The sequence below is a fragment of the Carassius gibelio genome, chromosome A18 (assembly GCF_023724105.1).
Source record: "Carassius gibelio isolate Cgi1373 ecotype wild population from Czech Republic chromosome A18, carGib1.2-hapl.c, whole genome shotgun sequence".
Lineage (NCBI taxonomy): Eukaryota > Metazoa > Chordata > Actinopteri > Cypriniformes > Cyprinidae > Carassius > Carassius gibelio.
The window spans coordinates 20703847-20730060 of record NC_068388.1 but is presented as its reverse complement, the minus strand read 5'-3'; the positions used below and the strand labels follow the sequence as shown (position 1 = coordinate 20730060).

At 36.2% G+C, this 26214-nt stretch overlaps 1 protein-coding gene across 7 annotated transcripts in view; it reads left to right on the top strand.

The window, feature by feature from the left end:
- LOC127934467 (rho GTPase-activating protein 42) overlaps positions 1–26214 on the top strand; it is a 99314-nt gene that overhangs the window by 70196 nt on the left and 2904 nt on the right. The window contains exons 5-24 of one of the 7 annotated variants that reach the window (XM_052531876.1): positions 1538–1639; positions 2291–2401; positions 4692–4796; positions 8746–8875; positions 9678–9778; positions 9873–9982; positions 10622–10678; positions 12473–12551; positions 12757–12796; positions 13062–13124; positions 15640–15714; positions 16356–16440; positions 16648–16706; positions 16813–16918; positions 17328–17487; positions 18315–18465; positions 18671–19084; positions 21876–22008; positions 23884–23943; positions 24091–24170. In XM_052531876.1, the coding sequence (XP_052387836.1) occupies positions 1538–1639; positions 2291–2401; positions 4692–4796; positions 8746–8875; positions 9678–9778; positions 9873–9982; positions 10622–10678; positions 12473–12551; positions 12757–12796; positions 13062–13124; positions 15640–15714; positions 16356–16440; positions 16648–16706; positions 16813–16918; positions 17328–17487; positions 18315–18465; positions 18671–19084; positions 21876–22008; positions 23884–23943; positions 24091–24170 (2221 nt within the window). Of the gene's footprint in view, positions 1–1537; positions 1640–2290; positions 2402–4691; positions 4797–8745; positions 8876–9677; positions 9779–9872; positions 9983–10621; positions 10679–12472; positions 12552–12756; positions 12797–13061; positions 13125–15639; positions 15715–16355; positions 16441–16647; positions 16707–16812; positions 16919–17327; positions 17488–18314; positions 18466–18670; positions 19085–21863; positions 22009–23883; positions 23944–24090; positions 24171–26214 lie in introns of all 7 variants that reach the window. The other 6 variants (XM_052531874.1, XM_052531878.1, XM_052531877.1 and 3 more) reach the window with 6 other exon arrangements.

Here is a 26214-nt window from a genome sequence, read left to right as displayed (position 1 = left end):
ACGAGATGTGCATTAACGCTTGGCCGATCGTGATCGGAGCAGCCCTAATCAAAACAAGACAAATGTAACCCACATTTTCATATTCGGCTGGTGCTGCTGCTTTTGACTGCCATGGGCTTTAGGCAGCGTGGGGTCTCTTGCTCCACGTCTGTCGCAGCAAACCCATACCAGTTCCAAACAACAGATGATTTTATTCCTTTCTTGGGAACAAACTTCCAACTCTCATCGGTAGCCATGTTGTCGCTTGCTGTTTCGTGTGTGCTATGATGTTGTTGTTGTTGCTTGCCATACTGCCATGTGAAACTAACGCTACGGAAGCTCCGGGGAGCCAAATATGCGCCATTACACAAAAATTTGATTTACTTATTTTTTTAATCGCCTGTAACAAAAAATTCAAATTAATTAATTCAATCGATTTTTCGCCTAGGCCTAATGAGGGTATCTCAGTAGACAAGATGGTCACATAATCATTGGATTTGGACGTGCATATGCTACTTGTGGAAGCAGCATTTTTCAGCTTTTGGACACAGCCAAGTGCATGCATGGTCCAGTTGGTAAATGGCGTAACCGCACCATTGTGCTGCCAAAACAGCATTTTTGCACTGATGGGCTTTCAAAAGTGACTGTATTGTGACAAAACAGCGTATACCATCTTGACTTTTAACACCCATGACTTTGAACCTACTTTGTAAGTTTGTGTTGCTCTATCTTGATTCTCTTGGCTGAAATTTTAGATTTGTATTGATTGATTTGGTACGTTTCCTCTGGTATGCTTGAGAGAACAGTTCTTGCAGTGTGCATTTCCATAGAAGCTTGTCTATCAAAGGGTACATACCATACTACCTGTGTCACTGAGTCAGCATTTAGACTCAAATCTGACTTTTCTGTCTGCATGCATCTGTCAGGGAATGTAATCTTAATAATAGTTGACCCATAAACTCTCGAAGTTGGATTTAAATGGCAGTGAAGGCAATTGTGCATATTTTCAAAAGAGTGCTGTGATTTGCTCTTCTGTGACTGTTGAGAACAGAAAGAGATCAGTCTTATCTTGTAACTATGTGTGATTAAGTATATAATCATCTTAACGCTTGGTCTATGTCATTTCCTTCAGAGTGACAATATATTTATTTACATGGAATATTTTAATTATGGGCTAAACTGTTTCTATAACAGTAACTGCATACTGTCTCTCATTTGGAGACAGGAATGGGTTTGTGTGCTAAAGTATTAGAGTGCCATCTTATGGCCTGATAGGCAGAGCACAGACACATTTTGTTGTCAAATGTTAGTGTAACGTGTTCGTAGTTAATGTGTTTCTCTACACCTGTGGTAGCTCTTTTAGGACACCTGTGTGACTGACTTAATACACTAAAAACCACTAGAAAAGTCGGTTTGGAGAAAAACGTTGAATTATTTTTGAGTCATTGCTCTGTATTTTTTATTAGTTACAGCTCTGGTAATTTTACAGTTTACATATCAGACTTTAAGCTGCCTTAATAATGCAAATATAATGCCAGTAACAATGTGTTTTTCATAGGAGGGGAAGAAGAAATTTGACAAGGAGGCGGAAAAGTACTATTCCTCACTGGAAAAGCATCTCAACCTGTCGTCCAGAAAAAAAGAATCAGCTCTCCAAGAGGTGAATCATTCCACAAATTAGGCTAGATTTGCATGTACCGAAGGAAATAACAGTACTTACATGGCATCAAAAGCATTATAGTAAGCTTAAGTTAGTGCTGCATTTGAAGTGTCTGACCATCATGACATCTTGCTTTCTGTCTGCTGTGCACTGAACAAGTAACTACAAAGACCAATCAAAATGTAGTCTGCAAACCAATGCAAGATAGACAACTGTTCACATTTATTTATTTATTAAAACAGAATCAACAGCATGTGCAAAACTGAAACCGTGTAAATTGTTCATGATCACATTTTTAGATGAGGTAGGACATCTTAACTTTTATAGTTTTTATAGTCCTTGGTGTTCTTTTTGCAACTTGAAAGGCTAAAATTTTCTTTTTTGTTTGCTTTTTTTCCCATTTTGGGATGAATAATCCTCTAGAAAACATCAGTGTTTAAAAGCTTTAGTTCTTTTATTTTTCATGCTGTTCAAAGATGTTCCTGTGCATTTTTGTAGCTTGTCATCACTCACATTCTCACAAAGCTGAGCCAGAAATTCTCGCATGTAACCATTAACCAAAGCCCAAACACGTCCAAATGAGTGTACAAGCCTGGCAGCCATCACTTTCTGTCCATCTCTCCGGTAACAGCGCTCTTTGTTTGTTTGCAGGCTGATGTCCAGATTGATAAGGAAAGGCAGCTCTTTTATGATGCCTCTCTAGAATACGTCTTCAAAATCCAGGTGGTTCAAGAGAAGAAGAAATTTGAATTTGTTGAGCCGGTAAGATCTTTGTGATACATAAAATCACCTCTTATATTAAATTTGAAGTTCACAAATACATACAAAGCCACTCGTATGCACATAAGCACAAGAAAAAACATGTATTCAAATGTGTCTATTATAAAAGAAATCAGAAGCCCTTCATGCAGTGTAATGCAACGAAAATCAATCCATCTGGTCAGTAATGGTTTTGTAGTGAACAGAAAGTAGCTGGACAGTTTATGACCACTGAAGTGGTCGTGCCAACTTACAACTTACTCATTTCCTGTTTCACAATAACCCCTGATCTATTAAAGGTACAGTTCACTCAAAAAATCACTGTCATATTGTTCCAAACCCTTGATGACTTTCTTTATCTGTGGAAGACAAGGTATTTTGAAGAATGTTGCTAATCAAAGTTTTTGGTTGCCATTGACTTTCATCGAATGGGAAAGAAGACATTGAGACATTTCTAAAAATATCTTCCACAGAAAAAAAAAAAAAAAGTTGGGACAACATAATGATAGAGTCAATGATGACTTTGCATTTTTAGGAGAACCTAACATGCACTGGCATGTAAAAAAAATTCCATTTAAATTCAATCCAATAGGAAAGAAAAATCTCAAATGAGATCTTTTTCTAAGCAGCAATGAGATATATTGAGATTTCTGATGATACCTTCTGCTTCTCAGATTTTTCTCCAGAAAAGACCTCATTAACCTCAAGTATGTCTCCTCTGGAGTTTCAGAAGAGTCTGGGACTGTGCTCATATTTGACCAGATAACTGCAACCAAAAGTCACACATTTTAATATGAGCTTAAACTTGTTCACCCAAATTGGTCCATTATCAATGATCTGAACTGTTATCCATGATGTCAAGTTCTTCTAATGAATCTTTGAAGGAACATTTGAGGCAGACTTGATCCTTCCTTTTAACTTGAAACATTGTCTGAAATATTTTTACTATTAAACGCAGGAGAAGAACAGATCTTTGTTCTTTTTTTCAGCCCTTTTAATGTTTTACCTTTTAAATCTCCACCAAGCGGACAGCTCGCGTGAAATACACAACAGCTGGACCTCACATATTACAGCAGTGGACAGAATTTGCATGACTCATTTCTGCATTAAGCATATTTATATGCATATATGTCTGTGATAAAATGAGGCAGAGAATGTGCGGTGTAGATTTAGAGGTGCATCCATTGTTTATCACCTGAAATGGGAAAAAGATGCTGTTAATCTCCCAGAAGCACCGCATTCTGGTCTGATCTTGAGTTTCAGGTTGTGACTTTTGCTAAAGTCACTATCAGAAAGTCAAATTTTTGAATAAGCGTTAAGTATGAGAGAGCTGGGATAACTGTAATGATTAATAAATGGGGCTTTAGTCATAACGTTATGCATTCATCGTGCACTGAAAAAAAAATGGTTTTGAAACAATTTTCACTCAGAAATTGCTATTAAATGTCACAAGCTATTACAATAAAAATGCGAGTAACACATTGATTTAAGCATGAAATTTTGAAATAGATGGACTGAAATTTTATTTTCTTGTAAAACATGCTCCAAAAACCAATAACTGGAAAATTATTAATTTCAGTGTACGTCAGTTCTATGCAGGAACCTTTTTTTCTCAATAATTAATTTGGTAAATTAAGTAAATGCCTTCTCAGTAATTTTATTTTCAAAAATCATAGCATGCGTCACTTCTCCAAATCTGACTTGTACTGACACCTAGTGGTGTGGATGCAGAAACATGCAAAAGGAATAGTTTCCTGTTACCGATGCTACTGTAGAAATGGACTATTCACCGGAAGGCAATATTTATTTTTAATTGTCAGTGAAAAAAATCCAGCAACAGAATTTACAGAAGATTTACAGAAATACAGCAAAATAGTATTTGGCTGGTCATGTGATCTCAACATGGCTGTCCCCATGAGGGGACCCACTCCATGTAAAATTAAGGGTTTTTATTAAGACTACAGTTTTCTTATTAAGTCAATGCACATATTTTTTAACATTTTACAAAAGTACTATTTATGTATTTAATTAATTAATTCTGTCTTTTGTTGAGGATAAATACACTTTGTATTGTGTAACAGTAGTTAGAGAACTTTACAATGAATTTTGTGTGAAGTCTTGTCAGTCTTTTGACTGAACAGTTATGTAAAACCTTCAGAATTTACAAACTTACACAAAACATTGTGAAATCTCTGTGTTGCACTGAGAAAGAGGTAGAGATGTTATGTAACAGGCATATGATGGAAACTTGTTATTTACATCTTGTTGCACTTATATTTTGCTCGGGTTGCAGCTCTTGGCCTTCCTACAGGGTCTGTTCACATTCTACCATGAGGGTTACGAGCTGGCCCATGATTTTGAGCCCTACAAACAACAGCTACAGTTTAACCTACAGAATGTAAGTACAGTACATCCCTTGTGAGTCATGCAGCTTCTCTTTCACTTTTTCACTTACTGTTGACCAAAAATGGTTTTACTTTAGAAAATATATTTAAAGCCACATGTTGTTATGCCTGGCACATATAAAATGTTTTGCGTCCATTTTGCCCTCTCTTTTTTATGATGTGACCTGCTCCGTGTGTCTTTGATCAATATTGGCCTGTAATAAAACCACTTCCTGCTGCTCGTCAGCATCTCGGTGTCTGGGCGCCGTGACCTTTGACCCTTTCATTGCATCACTGTCACTATAAACTCAAAGCAGATGTGGTGTCACAAAATGTCAGCCTGTTCTAAAGCACAAAAGACCAGTGCAGCAGCACTGCGGCATGTATAGGCTGAAACAACACTGCTGTGAAGACGTGAGGCATTAGCCTTAACAGTAATTCACTACCGCAGGACAAGCACCTTTAATATTGTACGAGTGGCATTGATAATTCACAGTGATGTATTTGGCTGTGATGTCAGTATCTCTAGAGGAGAAAAGAAGGAGATGAAGCCATTTCTTTACAGCAAACTGTGAAAGACAATTTGAATGCACTTGGTGTGAACATACAGTATATGAATATATATATGAGGCATTCATGGCTAGGTTTGCATTTGTTAAGTAATGGATAAAGCATGTCCAACTGGTTGTTATTGAAAAATATACCCAGACAGGGTTAATCAGGTCTTTTATCACCCGGAGGGTTTTATTTTGTGATAACAACCAGCTGGTTGTACATTATCCAGCTTATTATGAGGCTGCTTACCACATAAGTAAATAATTGGACACAAAATATTGAATTGAGTCAAAATATTCCATTAGCACTACACATTACTGCAGTACTATTACTGAAATCTTCCGATTTAATTTTCACCACAAATGCTAAATGGCACACAAAATGGCACCAGTCGAATTTGAACGTAACAAGAGATAATGAGTCTGCGGTGTGTTAAGAGATAAAAGAAGTGCCAGCTTCAGATATCAGAATGAGCTGTCTGTTATACAGCGTTGGTATTGACGACAGTCATTATCAGGAAACATTAGACCTTGGAATGCTGCAATTGACAATCAGAATCAAGTATTTCAGAGTTTCGTTTAATAAACACCTAGCTGCGGATCATCTTGCCTGCATGGAAACTCCATTGATGTTTGCAGTGCACAATTTGAAATATCAACAATATCACCTCTTTGCAGAGAAATTTTGCTTTTATTCAATAAAAGTCAGAGGGCAGTGTTGATGACTAGTCTCTGTGCTCCTGAATGTTTTCTGTCTGATTTTCAAATCCATTTTTGTTTAAAATCACAGTTGATTCACCTCGTAGCTGTTGATGATTGTTTGTTGAGAGAGAATTCACTTTTAGACCAACACAAGCAATAGCAAGCTGTCAAAAACGGGTATATGTGTTGTTGGCATGACCCAAGGAATATTTTGAGACCAGTTTTAAAATAACAATAGCCTAATAAAATCAAAAGTTATTAGCATTTTTGTAAAATACAATAAATGGTTTATTACTCTTTACCAGTGTTTGGAATAACGGCGTTTAAAAGAACGGCGTTAGGTAACAACGTTACTTTTTCAGTAACGCGGTAATCTAACTAATTACTTTTCCCGTCGTTACAAAGCCGTTAACATTACTGAACGTTAAATGCGGTGCGATACTATGCATTGATTTAATAAACTATGCAATCCGAACGGACCCCTGGCTCACACAGCGAGTGAGCAGGTGGGTTAATAACGAGATAAGTGGTTGTGATTGGCTAAGGCAGAGTCATGTGTTTCATGGTAGCCAATCAGAACCAGTGTTTTTACACACATGCCGGCACACGCGGCTGCGCCAGCGGCGCCAAACACACACACACACACGCAACAGCTACACAGAGATTCGCAGCAGAGATTGCGAGTCAGGAGCAATCCAATGAAAAGTTGCCATTTTCAAGGTGAAGATATAAGCACTACTTCAAATTCATTGTGGTCAAAGGCAAGAACGTGCATGTAATGTGTGACACGCATCTACGAAGCTAGTGGCCAAAAACACTTTTCTTACAAAGATAATACTTGAAGTGCAGGATAAAACTCTTGCTGTCTGTTGACATGCAATAAATATTGAAAGTTATGTACCTGTCTGACTTGTGAAAACTGAGAAAAAATTCTCTGACATGTAGCAATTTTTTTATTATTATTTTTACAGTAACGCAAATAGTTACTTTCCCTGGTAACGAGTTACTTTTATTATAGAGTAATTCAGTTACTAACTCAGTTACTTTTTGGAACAAGTAGTGAGTAACTATAACTAATTACTTTTTTAAAGTAACGTTCCCAACACTGCTCTTTACAAATTTGGTGAAAATCGGACCAAAGATCTAGGAGGAGTTTGAAAAAGTAGGTTGTCAACATGAATCTAAATTGTGGAAAGGAAGTTCAGCCAATATTGGTATAATTAGTATCTGTGTTCACGTCATGATCCAAGGGATATATCAATAGTTTCAATAATAGTTAATCAAATTGGTTTCGTAATGATATCCTAATGCGTTCATAAAATACAGCATTTTAGAAAATAATTCAAAATGGCCGATGCCGAAAATGGCTGACATGGGCATGATGCACCAAATCTAAAGAGATTAGTTTTGTGATTTTTGGCCAAAGCATTCAGAAGTTATGAGCAAAAATATGCAGTTTTCATATCTGCTGACCACTAGGGGGCAGAGCGCCAAAACACTTCAGGTAGTCTCAGGTCATGCCGTTGTGGAGATATAGCCTCACGTCCACTTTTGCAGGCTTTTCATAGAATTCGTTCTCGTGCTATTCAAAAAGGGTATGACTAATCAGCTTGAATTCCATACATTTTTGCCAGTGAGGTCTGAAGATGATATGGTTTCATTTTCATGGCAATTGGTTCAATGGCCTAGGACGAGTTCGAAAAAGTAATTTTTACAATCAATTGAAAAGTGAAAAAAATCGTCATTTTACGATTTTTAATTTTGGTTTTGTGTATTAAAATTTTGTGGCTTATGGTTAAAAAATTATTACCATAACATTTTTGAAAGTTTAGACAAGTGGTGGCGCTAGAAGGTTTGAGTTAAAGACTCCAAATTTGCCATGGTAACTTTTCCCTCTGTCCTCTATCAGTGTGCCAAATCTCACAACTTTCCCGCAAGCGATTCTATAGGCTTCCATAGACTTGTAGCGGAAGAAAAAATAATCATGCTAACGGATACAATAGGCGCCTAAGCATCTTAAAAAAAATCTTTAAAAAAATCTTAAGTAAAGTTGAGAAAAAGTTGTCACGACTTAACAAACTTTAATTTGAAGCAATAAAAAAGTATTCGAAGTCAAATGGGCAAAAATTTCATTTTTTTTTTTTTTTCTGAAACAGATCATTGTGATTCTGGCAATGTTTTTATTATGCTGGCTTTGTACTTAAAGGGCCAGTTCAAAAATGAAATATCTGTGATTGGCACAAAAATTTGAATACTATTTTGCATTCGAAAATAGTGTACCATCTACACTAAACCCTACCTTAAACCTAACCGATAGTGTTGGCATGCACGTAGTGTAAAAATGCATTTACTGAAGCAACCATGTCTTTTTAGCTTGCTTCTACAAATCTTTGAGCTCTTTCATCATGACTTGTGTTTCATGAGACTGTACCTGGTGAGTTACTGAGCAAGTTTGAAAAAGCCATGCATATGGAGCTGATTGTATGCAAACATCTAAATGTATTAGTTTATAAATCATTCGCTATATCTTTTACAACAAAGCTTCTCTTTCCTTTGCATTTCTGTATACTGTAGATGTCTATTACTCTATACTTATGTCTGGATTTAATCTTTCACATTAAATCTTATTCTAAAATGGCAGTTGTGGTGCTGTCACACGATTCCCATGATCTGTTGTTATACATGTGTTTTTGTTTGTTGGATGAAGACAAGAAACAACTTTCTGAGCACCAAGCAAGAAGTAGAAAATCTGATGAACAGAGTCCGATCTGCAGATCAAGACCAGAAGCCCCCAGGCCAGTGGACAATGGAAGGCTACCTCTATATCCAGGAGAAACGTGAGTGTTAAATGGACTGACTACAATCTTTTAGGCTCTAAGAATGAGCAAACAGAAGGACAGACAGTCTGAGGCCTTCCATACCAAACACTTTTTTAAAAATATGATAAGTCTAGAATTTGTTTTTCATGCATCTTCATTTTTATCTTCCCTAAGTGACCTCACTCTGGTCTTATCCTGTCTTTTTTCCTTTTCCTTCCTGCTGCAGAGGAAATGCCAGAATTAAATTGCTGTCCTCATGTAAACAGTTAGATTGCATTTGATTAATATTATAAAATCTCAGATAAGACAGTGAAAGACTTGGTCTAGAAAAGGATTGTATTGCCCTCTTGTGGATGGATGCATAACACACAGTTATTACAAAACAAATATTGTATAATATAATTTATAATTTTTTTATTGTCTGTAGATTGTAAAATTAAAACGCATTAAATGACCACAGTAAAGAAATAAAAAGTAGAGATAAATATCAAATTCACACCTTTTTAATCATTTGAATTAAACATTCTATATTATTCTATAAATGTAATAAAAATGTACATTAAAGCTAATAGAAGAAAACTGAGTTTGCTGTAGTCATGATTTGCTTGGGTATCTATAATGAAATGTGTTATTGTAAATCTATTTCCTTATTTTTGTAACAACTGTAATATTCACAAAAGGTGTATATATATGTGTGTGTGTGTGTGTGTGTGTGTGTGTGTGCATGTGTGTTGTCATTCATTCATATTTTAGAGATTGAGCGCTTACACATGATTATGTTTTTCCAAGCAAGTATGCACATCTCATGTGTGTGTTGCAGGGCCGTTGGGATGCACATGGACACGCCATTATTGTACATACGAAAAAGCCTGCAACACATTCAGCATGTGCAACACAGAGGCAAAACCCCCAGCTAAACAGGTACAAAGATGTTCATGTTTTAGTGTCCGTAGGAGCTGCAACAGGAGTTGCGGTTTGCCTCAGGTCCTAACTTTCTGTCCCTCTCTTTTCACAGAACGGAGTCATGTCAAATCCCACAGAGAAGTTCAGACTGAAGTCCTGTATCAGGAGGAAGACTGACTCGATTGATAAGCGCTTCTGTTTTGACATTGAGGTGGTTGAAAGGTGGGTGTCTGCACTGACAACACAGCACAGGCGTTTCATTCCCTGAGAAATATTTCACCCAAAAATGGACATTTTGGACATTTTTATTCACCCTCATGTTGTTGTGAACCTGTGTGACTGTCTGATTCTTTCTAATATCACCTTTTGTGTTTTACGAGTCATACAGGTTTGTAACTAATAGAGGGAGAGTAAATGAAATCCAAATTTTCATTTTTGGATGAATTCCTGCTCCTTTTAACGTGCTATAGCTTCTATTTCTCAAATATGAATTTTTCCTTCTTGTTTTAAGAGTGGCCTGCATTTCTATTTCCTGCATGCTTCTTGTGTCTTTTATTTCACACTATATTATCTGTCTTCTGTATATTTTAGCTGTATAATTTTCTCCTTTTTTACTTACATCTGCCTTCATGGCACAGTCTTACGATATTAGGTGGCAAATATGTAAGCATTTGTGCATGCATATTAGAACGTGCACATTCTACTAATACTCAGTCCATCTGTGTGTAGCAAATGTAACTTCTTGTGTGTTCATGAACTTTTCCACCTAGTGTAAGGTTGCACTGTTGTTTTTCTGACAGTTTACCTTGTGCTGTATGTGCCCATTTCCCCTGTCCCTTCTCTGTGTTTATTTCAATCTAGAAATACCATCTATCGTGGATCTCTTTTCAGACCACTGCAATTTTTCTGTAAAGCCCGGTATGTGACCAGCCCAGAAGCATGTTTTAGTGCATGTGCGCTGCTTGTGATCTCATGCATTCGAAACCCCACGCTGATCAAAGCTCATTTCTCACTCCGGTGGTTTTAAAGGATTGCATGTTGAAAATCCAACACATTGCCTGCACCTGTAATTGGTGGGATAACAGTTTGATTTGATTTAACTGGCTGAGTGATTTTTGAACTGGAAATCACATTAAGGAGCAAACATCACATCATCAAATCAACATTGGTTATAGCCACACCAGGCTAGAGTTAGGACAAGATGGAGAGGAAACATCCAATGATAGAATTAAGACCTACCAAGAAAACATTTTAAGGCATCATCCAATGCAAAGGCCCAAAATGCCTTTAGTTCTTTAGTTCATTTGAGTTTAATTTGTTCTGAATTATATTGGATTTTCCAAAATAGAACTATTGCAAATATACATCTTACATTTACAGACTGAAATTATTCGATGATCATACGATCCTTATAAATAGTAACGTTAAAACACATTATAATATTATGTATATTTCTTTAATCAGTCACTAATAAGGTTTTATGTTATTTTAAAAAGCAAGCAAGGCAGCTCACTATGTTTTGGAACAAAGTTGTTCAGAAGTTCACAATTCAAAGCCATTATAACTGATATGATATGCATACACTTGCTCGCGTACACAAATCTCCTCTCAGGAAACACTCCATCCATTACCTTTGAACTGCTCTGCAGCGTGCTTGCCCTAACAAGAGGGATAATAATCAAAGCATAAGTGAGGGTATATCTCGTTTAGCCATGCACAGATATTAGTGACAGCTGTTGCATAGGCATGGCTGTATATGCTGCGAGGAGCGTGTTAATGGCTATGAGCTCGCTCTAATGTTCACCTTAAAGTTACTGCAAATGCTGTCAAATCATGTGTAAAAAAACTCATGGGTAATATTTATGGTTGGATTAATTCATCCTTGTGATTCTAAATGAGTGTCAGTATAGAATATAATGAAATTGATGTTTACATAAATGAAGTAGTACTTTCATGTATATTTTTTCCCATACGATTTACTGAGCTTGGGAAATTGAAAATTAAGACATCAGTTTTGATTTTAGTTTCAAAAAATTTCAAGAAATAATTAGCCACAAACACATAATGCAATTTCAAATTCATATGACTTTTTTTTTTTTTTTTTTTTTTTTGGGAACACGAAAGCAGATGTTTTGAAAAATGTTCACGCTGCTCTTTTTTTCGTAAAACAACAGCAAACAGTCACCAGGAGCGGTCAAGCTCTAAAAATGAAACAAAACCTCAATAAAAGTTGAAATAAATTAAAATCAATAAGATCAGTGCAAAATCTGTGTGCTGCTAAAAAAGCAGTTTGAACATTATTTGTGTTCCATTTAAGCAAGAAAGTCATACAGGTTGCCACACAACCATCCAAAAATCCAGAAAATTCTGTCATCATTTACTGAAAAAAGTTTTATACTATGGTGTGAGGTCAGTGGTAACCAAAAATGTTTGGTAACCAACATTCTTCAAAATATCCTCTTTTACATTCCACAGAGGAAAGAAAGTCATACAGATTTGGAATGACATCAGGATGAGTTAATGATGACACCATTTTTATTTTGGGGTGAATTGTATATCACGAGGCACCATTTAATTTGGGTCTAAATCCTTTACATTCTTCAGTTTCTCTTAACATATACAAAGAAAAGGTTCTATTCAGGAACTATATTAGGTAGATGAGTAAGATATTTCCAGAGCATGTCAGACTTTTAAGTGCTGTGTTGTCTTCAGGCATGGCATTATCACTCTACAAGCGCCGTCTGAGTGCAACAGGAGACTCTGGCTGGAAGCTATGGATGGCAAAGAGCCGGTGAGTCCTGAAGCTAATTTCTTGCCTGATTTAATACAATCTTGACATTTGCTTCTGTATTGATTCAAGCTTCTGAAGATCCTCAAGTCCAGATATTTTGGTTAGAAGATGTAATAATTAATATGCCGTTTATCTGCGATTTTATTGCTCAACAAGCAATTTTCAATTAACTACGTGCAGTAATATATTTTTTTCTCTCTTTCAGATCTACAACCTTCCTGCTATTCTGAGCAAGAAAGAGGAGAGTAAGTATTTAAGTCTTTAAGCACAGCCACAGTATTATTAATTCATTTTGTTTTATATTAGGTCTTGCCTCTTTTTCTTTTCTTTTTTTTTTTAATCAGAGTGAGCTTGACGTTTGAGTCTGATCTCACATGGTCTCATCAGATTACCTGTGTTTAACACACACTGATTCAGATAGTGTGTTCTGTTTCCCTTCCCTTCACCCTTCCCTTCACACGAGCTAAATCCATCTATTGAATGTTGTTTCTTTTCACCCATCTCTTGCAGCATATTTAAATGAAGCTGGCTTTAATTTTGTGAGGAAGTGTATAGAGCTGGTGGAGGTGAGAGGTGAGATGTGTTTACTGGAGTATGAATGTGTGTTTGTGTGTAATTGTATAACAATTATAAAATAAATTACTTAATTATATTATAAATATACAGGTGCATCTCAGTAAATTAGAATGTCTTGGAAAAGTTAATTTATTTCAGTAATTCAACACAAATTTTGATTCATATGTATTACATAAATTCAATGCACACAGACTGAAGTAGTTTAAGTCTTTGGTTCTCTTATTTGTGATGATTTTGGCTCACATTTAGCAAATTAAAGCAAATTAGAATACTTCATAAGGCCGATAAGAAAAAAAAAATTGTGAATTGTTGGCCTTCTGGAAAGTACAGAATGTTAATTTACTGTACATGTACTCAGTACTTGGTAGCGGCTCCTCTTGCTTTAATTACTGCCTCAATTCAGTGTGGCCTGGAGGTCTCTTGTTTCTCATTTTCCTCTTGACAATACCCCATAGATTCTCTATGGGGTTCAGGTCTGGTGAGTTTGCTTGCAAGTTAGGTCAACGTTTGGTGCTTTTTGCAATGTGGGCAGGTGCCAATTCCTGCTGGAAAATGAAATCGACATCTTCAAAAAGCTGGTCAGCAGAAGGAAGCATGAAGTGCTCAAAGATTTCTTGGTAAACGGGTGCAGTGACTTTGGTTTTCAAAAAACACAATGGATCAACACCAGCAGATGACATTGCACCCCAAATCATCACAGACTGTGGTAACTTAACACTGGACTTCAAGCAACTTGGGCTATGAGCTTCTCCACCCTTCCTCCAGACTCTAGGACCTTGGTTTCCAAATTATATAAAAACTTGCTCTTATCTGAAAAGAGGACTTTGGACCACTGGGCAGCAGTCCAGTTATTCTTCTCCTTAGCCCAGGTAAGACGCCTCTGACATTGTCTGTGGTTCAGGAGTGACTTAACAAGAGGAATACAACAACTGCAGCCAAATTCTTTGACACTACCTTGACCCCAGCCTCAGTCCATTCCTTGTGAAGTTCACTCAAATTCTTCAACTGATTTTGCTTGACAATCCTCATGAGGCTGCGGTTCTCTCGGTTGGTTGTGCATCTTTTCCTTCCACACTTTTTCCTTCCACTCAACTTTCTTTTAACATGCTTGGATACAGCACTCTGTGAACAGCAGCTTCTTTGGCAATGCATGTTTGTGGCTTACCCTCCTTGTGAAGGGTCTCAATGATTGTCTTCTGGACAACTGTCAGATCAGCAGTCTTCCCTACGATTGTGTAGCCTAGTGAACCAAACTGAGAGACCATTTTGAAGCCTCAGGAAACATTTGGAGGTGTTTTGAGTTGATTAGCTGATTGGCATGTCAACATATTCGTTGAGATAGTGAATTGGTGGGTTTTTGTTAAATGTGAGTCAAAATCATCACAATTTAAAGAACCAAAGACTTCAAACTACTTCAGTCTGTGTGAATTTATTTAATGCATGAGTTTCACTATTTGAGTTGAATTACTGAAATAAATAAACATTTCCACAACATTCTAGTTTATTGAGATGCACCTGTATTATTGATTAATAATGTTTACGTAGTCAAAATTAAAAAGATTTTTAAAAAATTATCTTATCTTACATCAGTTGGTAAAAGCTTTCTATTTGGTGTAATCCGTGTTGGGGAAAGTTACTTTTAAAAGTAATGCAATACAATATTCCGTTACTCCCTAAAAATGTAACTAATTATGTTACTTTTTATGGCAAGTAATGTGATACATGACATTTGCCTTATTTTTAAATATGAGCAGGGCTTGATTGTTTTTAAAATAAGAAGTTATTTTTATAGCAAATATCCCTTTCACACCAAAAAGTGTAATGTATAAACCTCAGACTGACGGAAAAGTAAATTCACGTCTGTACAGTAGAACACAAGAATGTTCAACACTCTTCAGCAAAAAAAAACAATGAGGCACAGTTGTTAGTTTATTTAAAGTCATTTTTGATTATTAGTATGGTTGAGCTGGATCATCAAAGGTCACCAGCAAAGACATTAGTTAATAAAATGGGATATTTAATTATTGCAGGTTTGCATCATATTCTGACTTTAATTCATTAATTCATTTTGATGAATACTAAATTAGTTTTTTTACAAGTAAGATGAGTTAATGCACATTCACATTTAGTCTAGAACTATATCATGTTCAAATAGCGCAATATAGCGCAATATATCCTGTCCCAATATAGGGACAGGAGACTTGTCAGTCAATAAATGGAAAAACAAAGTAACTGGTGTTACTTTTTTTTAAAAAGGTAACTCCGATACTTTCTTGTAAATTAAACAGTAATGTGTTACTTTACTAATTAAAGTAATCTGATTACATAACTTCACATTACTTGTAATGCGTTACCCCCAACACTGGGTATAATAGGTCACATCTGACATCAGATAAACTCATTCATACGTCATTTGGTCTCTCTCTTTCAAAATTGAGAGTAATTATGCATGTGTGCTGTGTTTATATTTGTGTATGTTCTGTATGTACTGTACACATTCTCCTCTCAACAGGGCTCAACACAATGGGTTTGTACAGAGTCGGTGGAATAAACTCAAAAGTGCAGAAGCTCATGTCCACAGTCTTCTGTAAGTTACTTCACTATACACATATAATGCTAGCCTCCAGAACTAGACAAATAAATGTGTGATTCAGGACAGATCGCAAAAATCCTTCGCTCTGAAGCAGTCCCCCAGTCTTGCAAAAACATTGTCAAATGAATTTATGTTGGAGCTTAACGTCACATCTGGTGGCTATTAATCTTGTTCTGAAAGATCTGAATTAATGTCTGGATTTAGTCAGTAAACCTAAATCAAGTGTAAAAGTTTTACAGACCAACTTAAACTTTAAACACCATGTCACCATGAAACAAAAATTGACAATTTTTTATTTTATATATGGAATTTTTATTTTATTTCCTGGAATTGTATAATATAATCATATTTAAAATTTTCAAAAACATGATAATGAAAAAAATCCCTTGTTATCATTGCCATAATAAATAAGCATACATTAAATTCAATACATTTTATATGATAAATTATTTATAGTGCGCTTAACAGTCATGAAAATAATTAATAAACCTAATAATTACCTCCATTTTCCTGCAACTTTTTTTTTTTTTTTTTTTTTTTTTTTTTGAAATATGACTTTTTTGAATTAGCAGTTTTCCATGGGTCTTCCATATCACTCCAGCATTTGCACATTTGTTCCTGGTTTTCTATTACAGCACACAAAGCAGCATCAGATATGGATCTGGACCCAGATACCTGGGACAATAAAACCATCACCAGCGGCCTCAAAAATTACCTGAGGTTAGTGTGTTCCTCAGGTTTTGCTACAGGTTACAGGCTGATGTTATTACTCCTAATGGAGATTAAGAATGCTGATGGGAACTGTAGAATTCAGCAAGATTACACTGAAATAGAGTGTACCTTTCTCCATTTGAGAGAGTTGAAAATAACCAAAAGCTTTTCTGAGAGAAGAGCTAACAAGATGTTATTCTCGTCTCCGTCAACTAGGTGTCTCATTGACCCTCTCATGACATACAAGCTCCACTCAGACTTCCTCTTGGCTGTCAGTAAGTTCTAAAGCTAAACATTAAGACACTGAAAAGCTAGTCTATATATGTATATATTTGTGTTGAGTTTGTGTTGATGGTGTATATTTGGTCTGTTTCCTTTCAGAATCTGATGATCAGAACTACAGAGTGTGTGCAGTTCACGCGCTGGTGCATAAACTACCTGACAAAAACAAAGAGATGCTGGAGATATTAATCAAACATCTACTCAAGTATGACTGAACATTGACTTTATTTTTTTTTGTTTTGTTTTTTTACTTTTGAAAGAAAACTTTTCTCTCCCTAAACTCACTTAATTTTTAGTCTCAAGGAATAGGTTGTAGAGTTATTTAGAGCAAAATTTTATAAATAAGATTGTTGGTCACCAGCATGTGTTTTGTTTTTGGAGCTGGCGTCTTCGCAAGACTTCTTAACTAACGTTAGCTTAACCAAGAACAAGATGTACTTGATCTATGGACTCCACCACTTAAAATTTAGTGCTAGCACTAACACTAGGTTGCATTAGAATGGTCTTGTCCTGCATGCAAGTTTTCATTGGTGTCAGGTAGTTGTGTGGGGTAATGAAGTATTATTTGAAGTGTGTTATTGGTTCGAGGATTTGACTGACGTGTTTCTCTGCAGTGTGTCCGCTCACAGTGAGAGTAACAGGATGACCGTGTCCAATCTGGGAGTGATCTTTGGCCCTACGCTCATGCGTTCACAGGAAGAAACAGTTGCTGCCATGATGAACATCAAATTCCAAAATGTCGTGGTAGAAATTCTCATTGAAAATTTTGAAAAGGCAAGATTAATACACAATATACCCCTGTAAGAAATGATACATTCATACTGTATCTATATCTGCAGATGTCTATATAGACTAACTTTCAGAATATGTTTTAATGTTTTTGAAAGAAGTCTCTTACACTTCATAGCAGCAAATCATAATGTTAGAATCATTTCTGAAGGATCATGTGACACTGAAAACTGGAGTGATGGTGCTAAAAATAAATCAGCTTTGCAATGATAGGAATAAGTACAATTTTAAAGTATATTCAAATAAAAAGCAGTTATTTTAAATTGTACAAATATTTCACACTATTACTGCTTTTGTTGTATTTTTCTGGTGAGCATAAGAGAATTCGTAAAAAAAAAAAAAAAAAAAGCCTTAAAAAACTTACGTTTCAAAAACTTTTGACTAGTAGTGTATGCTCACCAATGCTGTTTTTTTGGGGTTTTTTTTTTTTTGTAAAATATATATACACACACACACATAAAAAAAAAAAAAACATTGTTTCTATTCTAATATATTTTTCAATGTAAATTATTCCTGTGATGGCAAAGCTGATTTTTCAATCTTCAGTGTCATAGGAGCCTTGAGAAATCATTCTAATATGCTGATTTAGTGCTTTAAGAAACATTTCTTAGTATTATCAATGTTGAAAACATCTATTTTTGTGAAAACTGTGATGCGTTCTCTTTTCCAGGATTCTTTGATGAATGGAAAGTTCAAAAAGAGCAGCATTTGTTTGAAATAGAAATCTAGTGTCTACGGTCACTTTTAATCAATTGAATGCATCCTCGCCGAATCAAATGATTATTATTATTCCTTCATTTTTGTCTTCACAGATATTTCATCAAGCGCCGGAACCTAACATTCCCCTGCCACAGCTTCATTCTCGTCCGGAGTCTCGCAGGAGCAGAGCCATCTGTCTCTCATCTGGATCACGCAAACCCAAGAGCCTCTACACACCCTCAATGTGCCTGGCAGACGCGGACAGTGAGTCTCACACCAACGGCCACCCTCACATTTCACATTCACTGCTGAGAGTACATCCTCTGTGTTTTATGCTAACGTCAGAAATTCATTTTAATATTTTGAAACCAGTCAATTGGACATAACATAAACAAGTTACGGAATGCAGCTTTAATAGGCTGATGTATTAGGATTCAAATCAGGTTTCAGCTGTTATGTGTCTCCACAGCACATGTTCATACTCCCCCTGCAGGTGACACGTTCAGCAGTAGTTCAGGCAGCACTCCAATCGGCAGCATGGACTCCCTCTCCTCCCACTCCTCAGAGCAGAACAGCTCCTCCAAAACCTGCTCCTCTCCACAGCCCAAAGACAAGCCCCCCTTCCCCGGCCTGCGACATGTCCCTTCCTCCCCGTCCTCCGGCGAGCCTCAGGGCCCCACTTGCACCAGCAGTCCAGACTCCAGCTCAAGAGAGGACACGGGCCGTGTGGATTGGGAGGAGTCCTGTAGGGTGAACGCAGCTTCAGCAGCTGTCGGTTCTTCACCAGCACCCAGAAAGGCTCCTCACTCTGAATTAGGAATCAAATCAGCACAGCTTAACCGCTCGAACGCCCCATCTCTAAGATCTTTACACATCATAGAAGGTAGGGGCCAAAAACATAAGTTACTGGTCAAAAGTTTCGATTTTTTTTTTTTCAAAGAAGGCTCTTTAGTTCTTCAAGCCTACATTTATTTAATCAAAAATACAGTTAAATTGGAAATATTGTGAAATATTATTACTATGTTGAATAACTGTTTTCTGTTGTAATATGATTTAAAATGTAATTTATTTCTGTGATGGCAAAGCTGAATTATCAGGAGTCTTCAGTGTCACATGATCCTTCAGAAATCATTCTTATATGCTGATTTGCTGCTCATATGTTATCATCTGTTATTGGTGCTCAATTATAAATCATGGTTCCTATTAATATCAATGTTAAAAATAGAGCCCGACCGATATGGATTTTTGGGGGCCGATGCCGATGCCGATATTAACTTGAAAAGAGCCGATTTATAAGCCGATATTTTGAAAATAAACTGGATATTAGACCCATTTCCTATAAGCTGCACTTACATAACATTCAATGGCAAAATATCTGCCTGTTCTATGTATGTGGGCTGTATAAACCATTTTCCAGAAGGGATTTATGTAAAAAAAAGCCTTAGATTACAGTCTCAATCACTAAAGAATTGCACATCAAAAGTATATATTTTTTAACGATCAAAAAACAGTCTGATTTTAAACATTTAACACTTTTACTTTCTTCCAGTTGAAGCTGATTTTAACAGTCTGTGTGTGTACTGTAAATAAATTATAATACTAAAGTTAAAGTATTTGCAGAAGTAGTCCCACACTTTTGCTGCTACATCATTCACCTTTTTCAGCCATCTGTAGGGCAGAAAGAGAGACATAGAAAGAATAAGCATGTGTATTAATAATATCACCATGTATCATTACTCATGTCATCATTAGAATTATAATAATAATAAACAGGGATCTCCTACATAGGCAAAAATGAGAAATATATATATATTTTTTTTATTTGTCAAGCAATAGGTATTAACCTCCTTATATTTAACAATATTATTTCAACATTTTCCTGTTATGTCTGTAAAGCTGCTTTGAAACAATATGTAAGAAAAAAAAGAAAAGAAAAAAGCGCTTGTTCAGCTCACATTTATTTACATGTCCCCTCTGATTTAATCATTTCTGACGCACCTACTGTAGTTACTGTAACTACACTATATTTGCTCTCACAGACACATTCACAACGGACCCGTATATATTCTCCTCTTCTCTTTGTGCAGTCTGAATCAAAATGGTTAACGTTAGTGCCATGAACACACCGCTGTCAATTTTGAGAAGAACCACCTTCAAACAAGTTAATAGCAAGCATTTAAGGGGCCTGCTAAAAAGGAAGCTATATTAGCGTTAGAGTAACGTAACCAGCCTGAATTCACCAAATTGTTCCCTGGGCCTGAGGGTAGCCTCTTCTTCCTTGCTTCTCTCTTAATTCTCATCAGCAGGACTAGCGCTATCGCTCGCTTCTTACAACGGGACAGATACATGTTTGCTGCTGACCGAAAAGAGGAACAACAGACTATGAAAGAGCTCCCGCTAAAAGTTTTTAAAACTCCGCCTACGCTATAGCGCAGAGCAGGGCAAATCGCGTTGTATCTGAAGGGCAACGCTAAACCCAGCGGCCAAGCGCTGTGCATACCGCGTCCTGTGTGAAAGGCCCATTACGCGGTCATTATGTGGGAAACACACCGCAATAGAATAAGCACTAAACGCTAACTTTATAGTTCGACCTCTTATTAACGTTTGCGCTCTTCCACTGATAAACATGGTATTAGCTTTGTGGCTAATCTAATATAGCAATGCATTAGCTGCTGTAAGTGATGTTACAGAATATTTAGAAGTGATAATGATAGGACCGTTAACTAGAACTACCACACCGTTTTTATATACAGTGTATGAACTAAATCTACAATCATTTCACATGACGAACGACAGACTCACCTGGGTGGGTTGGCTGATCGCTTTCTTCTTTGTGGATTTCTGGCGCTGTTGCAACTCTGGAGCTACAGACCGCCCTCTGGTGGGCAAACTATGCAACACTCATAACATGAGTGAAGAATATGAGACTGTTTCTCATGTTTCATCGGCCGTTATAAACGCCGATGCCGATTTATATGCAATTAGCTCATATCGGCCGATAATATCGGCCGGCCGATATATCGGTCGGGCTCTAGTTAAAAACTGATTCGCTGCAGTTTTTGATGCTTAATGTTTTGTGGAAAGCATTTAAATTAAAATTCTGGATTCTTTGAATAGAAAGTTCAGAAGAGCAGCATTTATTTGTTTTGTAACAATAGAATTAAGCAACAAAAATAGATTTCAACTTGATAATAATAGTAATCAAGCACCAAACCAGCATATTAGAATAATTTCACTGAAGACTGGAGAAATGATGCTGAAAATCCAGCTTTGCCATCACAGGAATACATTGTTTTTTTTAAATATATTGAAATATAAAACAGTTATTTTAGATAATAATACAATTTAGCAATATTGCTGTTTTTTTTTATAATGTATTTTGTGATCAAGTAAACACAACCTTACTGAGCATAAGAGACTTCTTTAGAAAGAGAAACAAAAACAAAATAAATATATATATATATATATATATATATATATATATATATATATATATATATATATATATGAATTGTTCCAAATTTTGACCAATAGTGTATGCCCCTTTTTTTGTGTCTTTACAAAACTGTATTCAAATGTATTTTTTTTTTTTTTTACTTGGTTTAAAACCCCTAAACTACACAAAATAAACCAATTTACTTATTTTGTTCTCTCGTGTTTAGGGCTCTCTGGAGGTCGTAAGAGCTGTATGGGGTCTGCACAGAATCTAGCATCCGCCCCCTACCACGATCTGCCACCTAAAATGGCCCTGCGCCGAAAGCTGGAGAACAGCAGCTCTACCAACGGCTATCAGAGACCAGGATCAGTGTAAGTGAAACTCTCTATCAGTGTCCAACCCACTGATGCTGAAGCTGACATTTGATGAAAACCCAGCTCTTTCTGTTCCTCCAGCACTCATTCTCAGATGAGAAGTCATTCAGTTTTCTTAGATGTTAGAAAAAACTTGATATGTTGGGGGACCATGTATACCCTGTGAGCCAATCAAAAGTTTATGGTTCAACAACAGATTCTAGTCAACATATTAGGATGAAGATGATGAAAAAAATACAAATAAAAAAAACTTCATTTTAAAACACGTTTTTAGAAATATAAACTTTTGCATGCTTGTAAAACATACTTTAACCATATTTATTATTGGAGACCGTTTCCGCCACTGAATAAAAAATGTAAAGAGCAATTGTGACTTTTTTTTCTCAGAATTTTGCAATGTAAACTCACAGTTGTGACTTCTGAGACTACTATTTTCTTACAATTGCGAGTTTATATCAGAATTCTTACTTTAAAATTCAAAATTGCATGTATAAAGTCAGAATTGTGGGGTAAAAACTTGCAGTTTGAGGAAAAAGTCACAATTGCGAGTTTATTTTTCCGAATTCAGACTTTATAATTCACAATTGCGTGTTATAAAGTCAGAATTGCAGGGAGGGGGGCTTGCCAGAAAAAAAAAAAAAAAAAAACGTGCAATTCTGAGAAAATGTCACAAATGCGAGTTTATCTCGCAATTCTTTAACAGTAACAATGAGCTTTTTTTACAGTATTTATTTATTCATCTTTGTTAATGCTATCTAATAAAAAATATAACTGTTCATTGTTGGTCCATGTTAGCTCAGCTCCGTTGAATAATATAAAAAGATAAATCTTTAGATTTTAATAATTTATCACTTTAATAATTTTGCATTTTTAGTTAACCAAGTTAACAAATGAAACCTAAAGTGTTACACAGAATGGCTCTGATTACAATACAATAAACTTTTGAAGAAATTGATTTGGCAGACAAAAGTAAAAAACTGCACTACTATTAATATTATTACTAAATATACTATTATTACTATTATTACTACTAAAATATACTAGTTCTAATTTAAAACCAAATAGGATTGATAGATTATGGCACGTTATTTAAGGTAATGTGCTGCTGTAAGAATTATATGATTTTTTTTTTTTTTTCATTTTTATTTTGTTTTAATTATTTTATTTAAATCTCAGTGCAACTGATTTATTATTTAGAAACAAAAGAATCAATCATGTAAGATGTATGTTCAAATTATTGTCAGCTTTTATTTGTGTCGGTCAGGTTTCAGAAAAACGTTATTCAGTGTACAGCACATAGTGAGGAAACATGGTGCAGTATTTTGTAGTGCAGTTGCTGGCTTGAAGAGGAAGCTGCTGAATGGAGATTGATGGCAGTTCTTTGTTGGTACAAGTTTTAATTACACCACTGAAAGGGTTGATGTGAGCTAGCACTAGTTTTTATACTCTCTCTTCAGGGAAGGATATATCATTTTACCTGTCATGACATAGAAGAAAAGAAACATCACAACTCACTTAAGAGGACTCGATTCAAAAAATAATTTTATTTGTTTTATAAGTTGTACAGCTTAAAGTGTTAGCAACATGTTGACTTGAAAGATGTTTGGCCTGAGAATATGTGTGTTACTTTAACAGTGATAAAGTGTACATGAATCACTGTTACAGATGTGATATATATATATATATATATATATATACTTTATAAATGTACCAGTAATGAATGCAGAATGCATACCCCTTTTTTTACTGTATATGTGAGGTCAAATTGTTGATACCTGCTTTAGCTGAAAATGGTTTGTTTATTCAGTTTAATTCTTGTGATGTAAAATCGTTGACACTCACCCTGTCATTGGGCATGGTTCTGTGTTCCAGGGCTGCCAGAGCGATGCTTTTTGAGAACCCATCAGCTGTAAAACCTCCTCCCTCGGGAAGGTAACAATGAACATGGCCCATAAAAACATTACTGTCTCAGATATGTTTGATGCCAAATGTCATAAAAATATAAAACCAACAAATTCTCTTTTAAAACAATGTATGAGAATATCCATACATGTTATCATTTCTGATTTTCATCTACAGAGATGCCAAAGCCATATATTCATGTGAAGCTGAAAACAGCAATGAGCTGAGCTTCCCACAGGGGGCTCACTTCTCCAACGGTGAGTCTATCTGTCTATCTGTCTATCTGTCTGTCTGTCTGTCTGCCATTAAGTCCATCCATCTATTTACCTGTCTGCATGCCTCCCGTCTGTCCATCCATCCGTTCGTCCATCCATCCGCCATTCAGTCCTACAGTATCTATCAATATATCCATCTTTTATTGGTCTGCCATTCAGTCCATCCATCCGTCTGCCATTCAATCCACCCACCCATCCCTGTCTGTCTGTCTGTCTGTCTTGTCTGTTGTTCCATGTCTATTCATCTATCCATCCATGACCGAGATGGTTACAAGACTCAAAAAGAGAATGAATTATGACTGGACTGATGCACATTGCTGCATACCAGGGCATTAATATTGATGGAAAATAATGCATTCCAGTGTCTGCTCTGTGGAACAACCATCTGTTGTTGTTCTTCGAACATATCAGGACTGGGATTTTATAGCTGGATGTATTTCCCGCAAGGAACAAACTTGGCTGGGCATCAGGGCATTGAAACAGGTCACAGTAACCTGGTGAAGGCAGTGTCTTCCCCTCTGTAAAGCTCAGCAAACACTTAGCACAAGCACAAAATAAACCACCTTTTACCCATCAACCATCTCACTGTTGACTTATGAGAGCTCTGCTTATAAAACAATTTAAAACCTCTTTATTTTCCAACCTCATCTGCCTAATGCTTTACAGTCTAAACAGATGCTCAGATAGTCCGGAGTATGTTGAAATGTGTCATTACAGGGTGAGGTCCTTTGAGGTCACTTGTGAGGTCCTTTGAAAGCTTTATGTGGGTAATTTATCCGAGCAAACTGGCCTGACTTGATCTGTCATTAATAATAACCATGCATATGCGGTTCACTGATGCCCCCTTTGCTGAGGTCACTATTGTTTTTTTTTTTTTAACATAACGGACAAACAAATCACTTTAAAAGTAATGGCTTCATTGTCTCAAGTCTGTTCAGGACTTCTACACATTCTGTGTTTGTCTGAGATGCAGGCTGGAAAAGGGGCCTTGCTTGTAGTTTCTAAATTTGAGTGTTTCTGTTCAGCTGTTTCAATATGTCTGATCACTTAGAAAAATAATAGCACACCTCAATAAGCCACAATTTGAGGTAACATTCAAGTCTGTTCTTAACATGTGGGACGACACACAGGCATATGTCAGATGTGATGTTTAGGGTTTGCAGGGTCGACATTAAGGATGTTTTCTGCTGACCCAGATGGCTGGTGGTTTTTTCTTTGCTTGTCTTGCCTGCAATTTCAATGACCACATCAAAACAATTTTATATAAAATACCCATTTTATTTTTTACTTTGTTGACTATGACTTTTAAATTAAGTTGTATTATTCCTCTTAAGATTAAGAAATTATTGCTACTTAATTTACTGTATAGCCCATTTCACACTGCGATTCTAGCAAATACACGGGTAATGTCTCCTGACAATTGTTCCCGGGTTGCTAGATTTTGCACTTTCACACTGCCAGTTATTACCCGGAATATGTGCGTACTTTCACACACAACCTGTATAGGTCCCGTAACGTCACGTGACATCAGGGCGTGAGGTGTAATGTTCGAGTTGAAAACGTTAGGCACGTTATACTTTCACTTAAACTAACGAACAATCTCAGCTTCAGCATGGAAAGTGAGGAACTAACGGATCTCTGCTTCATTACATATTTTTTTATCGCAAATGTTGATCTTCCTTCAAAATACCTGGTAAAAGAGTCGCGCGATAACGTGCATCATCACATGGCATTAGATCTGAGATTTGTTCACACAGCGCTCGTTCCGGGACTGAACCCGGCAATGTTACTAGATCCCCGACCCGGGATCAGTCCCGGAATCAATCCAGGGACGTGTTTGCTTTCACACAGAAGGCAACCCGGCAATGTTCCAGCAATTTTCCAGCTCCGACGTGCAGTGTGAAAGGGGCTTATGTCATAATGTTAAATTGGTACCATCAAATCATTAAACAACTTTCACTTAAATATTAATACATTTAAATTAATTGAATTATCAATTTAAATAAATGTAAAAAAAAAAAAAAAA